The sequence below is a fragment of the Triticum urartu genome, chromosome 2 (genome assembly GCF_003073215.2).
Source record: "Triticum urartu cultivar G1812 chromosome 2, Tu2.1, whole genome shotgun sequence".
NCBI classification, from domain to species: Eukaryota; Viridiplantae; Streptophyta; class Magnoliopsida; order Poales; family Poaceae; genus Triticum; species Triticum urartu.
The window spans coordinates 467,130,017-467,134,716 of record NC_053023.1 but is presented as its reverse complement, the minus strand read 5'-3'; the positions used below and the strand labels follow the sequence as shown (position 1 = coordinate 467,134,716).

At 44.7% G+C, this 4,700-nt stretch overlaps 1 protein-coding gene across 1 annotated transcript; it reads right to left on the bottom strand.

Moving 5' to 3' along the window:
• Positions 1–268: 268 nt before the first annotated feature.
• LOC125537942 (cytochrome b-c1 complex subunit Rieske, mitochondrial) lies at positions 269–2,575 on the bottom strand. Its single transcript, XM_048701257.1, has 2 exons — positions 2,265–2,575; positions 269–1,210 (listed from the first exon to the last, which is right to left on the bottom strand). The coding sequence occupies exons 1-2, from the start codon at positions 2,437–2,439 to the stop codon at positions 564–566; spliced, it is 822 nt and encodes a 273-aa protein (XP_048557214.1). The 5' UTR covers positions 2,440–2,575; the 3' UTR covers positions 269–563.
• Between the last annotated feature and the right edge of the window lie 2,125 nt (positions 2,576–4,700).

Sequence of the window (4,700 nt, the reverse complement as noted above, 5' to 3'; positions counted from 1 at the left end):
TTTGAGGTTCGGAAAACTCCAAACAAGGCCTTACGAGGGCGGATTTGCCAAGTCCGGCGTACATAACCTATAGAACGCTCATTAAAGTGTGTGCCATGCCGGTCAGACTACATTGCCTCCCCGACAGGCATACCGTCAGCAGCCAATTGCAGCATCAGCGCATCACAATGTCAAGGATCATTAGAATCAACATAGAAGTTCCTGAAGTTAGATCACACATACAACATTCGGGAACTTGAATGAATAACATTGTTATAGACACAAAAGATGAAGAATAGTATGTTTGCTTATTTATCAAATATATAGGGAGCAAGGACCAGAAGAGGTATACAATATCCTTCCGATAGGGTCTCAGAAAATCAGTATAAAACAACTTGCAATCCAGTAGCAACATAGGAGAAACAATTATTTCGCACTGCAAATGAACTTCAGTAGGTAACAGTGGATCACCGTTGCGATAGTCCTGAAACAAAAACTCCTAGCCACATTGAAAACAAAATAACAGCGCAACAGGAATTCACTCCTGTCGAGAATATATGTCGGTAGGTACTGGTTTTAGGCTCTTAGCCTATGAGCATCTTGTTATCTTCCAAGAAACTGTAGGTGGGCACCTCAAGGTTGTACGGGGCAGGGCCCTTGCGGATTCTGCCAGAGATGTCATAGTGGGAGCCATGGCACGGGCAGAACCAGCCACCAAAGTCTCCAGAGTTGGGAAGGGGAATGCAACCAAGATGAGTGCAGACCCCAATAACAACCAGCCACTCTGGGTTCTTCACACGCTCAGCGTCTTGCTCTGGGTGGCGCAAGGATGCAACATCCACGCTGTTGGCCAGCTTGATGTCATCATCTGTCCGTCGCCTGATGAAGACTGGCTTTCCACGCCACTTGACAGTCACTGTGCTGCCGGGTTCAATGCTGGATAGATCAACCTCAAGGGAAGCAAGTGCAAGCACATCCTTACTTGCTGACATGCTCAAGACAAACTTCAAGACAAGGAGACGCAGCAGTGATGCATATACGAATCTCCCACCACTCAGAACAAAGTAGGCAAAGGCACGCTTGCTGGGATCTCCAGGAGGATATCTTTCATGGTTGTACTGGTCATAAAGGATTTTTGAGTTGGGGTTCTTCAGTGCAGCAACAGTGGCTGGGAGTTCAGCCAACCCAGCATCTTGGTTCCGTGGAACAAGTGTTTCAGCCGAAGAAAAGCCTGCATCAGAATTACAAATAGTATAGTTTAAATAACAGTTAACTATTGCAGAGCCCATATTTAGGCATCAATAAACAGCAGAAACAGTATGACAGATTGCAAACTGCTAACACACAAAAAAACTTCTGTATTAATCCTCCAGCAAGAACAAAGGGTAAAACAACTTGCAGAAGTTGGCAATGATATGAATAAGATCACCATAGCAAGAATTTCATTGCACAAACTAAACAATGTTGAGTAGTAAATGGCTCTTCACATGTGGAATTCATAGAACTACAAGTACTGCTATTTGAGTAAACCGTTGGTTTGGTACAGATATCGTTCTTACTAACAATGGGAATATGCTATGGGCATTGGATTATAAAGCAATCAGATGATTACAGTTCTATGACCAAGTTTTGTCAACATCTTTGACAGCAGGTCCTGTAAAACAAAACATCTTTGCCAGCAGGTACAGTAGAAAAATGTCAATTAACTGTTACGATGCAATTTATGTTCCCACGCAGCATTGCAGCGTTAGCAATCCATTTCATTATGAACTAGACAGATTCAGCACACTGCCCATTCATCTGAAGGTGTTTGCGAGCAAACGTGTGGCTCAATTGTTAAGCCAGCAAACACATACAGGCACACATAATCGCTCAGCACGGTTAGCAATCCATTTCGTTATGAACTATGCAAGTATAGCCCATTGGGCATTTTCGAAGGTGTTTGCAAGCACAAGTGACTCAAATTACCAAGCCAGCCAACAGATAAACATATGCACGTATTTAATCGCTCAGCTCCGCACGTAACTACGCATCCATAGATCTGATCCGCTAGAATGATCATACGACGTCATAGAAATCAATAGTCAACAGTTAGGCACACAGATCGAATGGAATTGCAGCACCCTAAGAGATCAATCAAAGACGATGTCAATCTAGCATCACGGATCACTCAAATCCAGGCGAGCCAATTCAAAACCCAATCGAAATCTACGGATGCGAGGGAGATCCGGTAGAGAACGAAGCCGAGGATGCGGGAGGTGGGGTGGGGGCAAGACCGCAGATACCTCTCGCGGCGGTGAAGAAGGGGGACTCGATGGCGAACCGCCGCTGGTAGGCCGAACCGTCGTCGTCGTCTCTCCCAGGGCCGCCGGCGCCGGCGAGCGGGCCCCTGGCTCCGACGGTCGCCACGGGGCGCCAGGAGAGCGAAGACGAGAGCCTCCTCCCCGCAACCCTCAGCATCTCGTCGGCGTCGTCCTCGTCCTCCTCCGCTAGATTGGGGATGGTAGTCTAATCTCGGCTAGGGTTCGCTCGGTCGCCACACGGAATGGAGAGGCTAGAGAGAGAGAGAGAGAGAGGGAGAGAACGAGAGGCGGAGCAAATATTGTGGGGGTGGTGGGCCTCTTCGGGATCGGCTTCTCCGGCCCTGTACGGTTTATTGGGCCCAGAACAATGTCATCTTTTACTCAAAAAGAAAATGGAAAACCGTATAGTAAGGCCATGTTCGGTAATCATCCACTCCAAAAATCTACGGAGCGGGGAAGCTGTAACTCTGCCAATTTGAACTGCAACTCCGCCATCTTTCGGAGCGGAGTTATGGAGTGGAGCATTACCGAACAGCCCCTAACTCTTTCAACCTTTCGAGGTTATTCTCGTTTGTGCACGTTATTCACTAGAGGTTGAAAACTTTAATGTAACTTCTAAAAAAATGATAACAACTTTAGCCTACCCCAACTTGTTTGGAACCGAAAAGCATTGTTGTTGTTTTGCGGGAAATATAGGGTACTTATTCTAAAATTACAGGGTTACCATTGGTTCGCGACAAGTTCAACAACAAAAGAGGGGGATTGGTTAAGCTAGCATGTAGTGTTATCCCACTATGACCATAGCTCACTAAGCAATGTGCAACCCTATTTTGTTCATGAGATATCTTGACCGTATTAAACTTCCTATTCTTCAACAATTCCTTCACCTCAACAATAATGTGACCATAAGCAGACATGTCCATGGATCTATCTTGGAGCGCCGCCGGTGCCACCATGCAATCGCCTTGAATCAACACTGGTCGGTCCAGCACTAAATAGTAAGGCTAACACCCTCCATGGCCGCATGTAGCTCTCCTTCGAGTGCCTCATTGCAATGGAATATGCGACAATATGCAAAAAAAATAGCACTCCCTTCGTCTCTTAGAATCATTCTCAAACCTGTCAACCCGTGCTTTGTTGTTGTCGATGATAAGTGATGACCCACAAGTATATGGGATCAATCGTAGTCCTTTTGATAAGTAAGAATATCTAACCCAGCCGGGAGTAGAAGGAATTGACAAGCGGTTTTCAGTAAGATATTCTCTGCAAGTGTTGTAAATAGTAGTAACAGATAGTTTGATAGCAAGGTAATTCATAATAAGTAGCAAGTAACAAAAATAACAACGGTGCAACAAGGTGGCTCAATTTTTTTTATAACAAATGACAAGCCGAAAGTATTTCTTATAGTGAGTAAAGCGTTCTCGAGGACACATAGGAATATTGTCTAGTTAACTTTCATCATGTTTAGTTGATTCGCGTTAACTATTTTGATAATTTGATATGTGGGTGGACCGGTGCTAGGGTGTTCTTCTTACTTGAACAAGCAACCCACTTATGACTACCCCCTCTCGCAAGCATCCGCAAGTACAAAAGAAGAATTGTGATAAATCTAATCATAGCATGAAACATATGGATCCAAATCAACACCTTAAGGAATAATGCATAAACTAGGGTTTAAGCTTCTGTCACTCTCGCAGCCGATCATCTACTTACTACTCCCCAATTCCTTCCCTAGGCCCAAACATGGTGAAGTGTCATGTAGTCGACATTCACACGACATCACTAGAGGAAGAACAACATACATATCATCAAAATATTGAATGAATACCAACTTCACATAATTACAAATAACAAGACTTCTCTGATGTCCTCAAGAACAAACAAAGATACTCACAAATCATATTCATGTTCAAGATCAGAGGAGTATAATATATGATTAAGGATCTGAACATATGATCTTCCACCAATTAAACCAACTAGCATCAACTACAAGATGTAATCAACACTACTAGTAACCCACTGTTGGGGAATGTTGCATGGGAAACAAAAAAATTCCTACGCTCACTAAGATCAGTCTAAGAGATGAACATCTACGAGAGGAGAGATTATATCTACATACCCTTGTAGATCGCTAAGCGAAAGCGTTAAGAAACGCGGTTGATGTAGTCGAACGTCTTCGCGATCCAATCACGATCAGTCCCACGAACTCCCGATCAAGTGTCGAACGGACGGCATGCACCTCCGTGTTCAGCACATGTGTGGCTCGATGACGTGTCCTCCTTTTTGATCCAGCAAGAGAGGAAGGAGAAGTAGATGGGATCTCAACCAACACGACGACGTGGTGGAGATGATGGTGGAGCAATCCCAGCAGGGCTTCGCCAAGCGCTACCGTAGATGCGATCTGAGGAGAAAACGAAG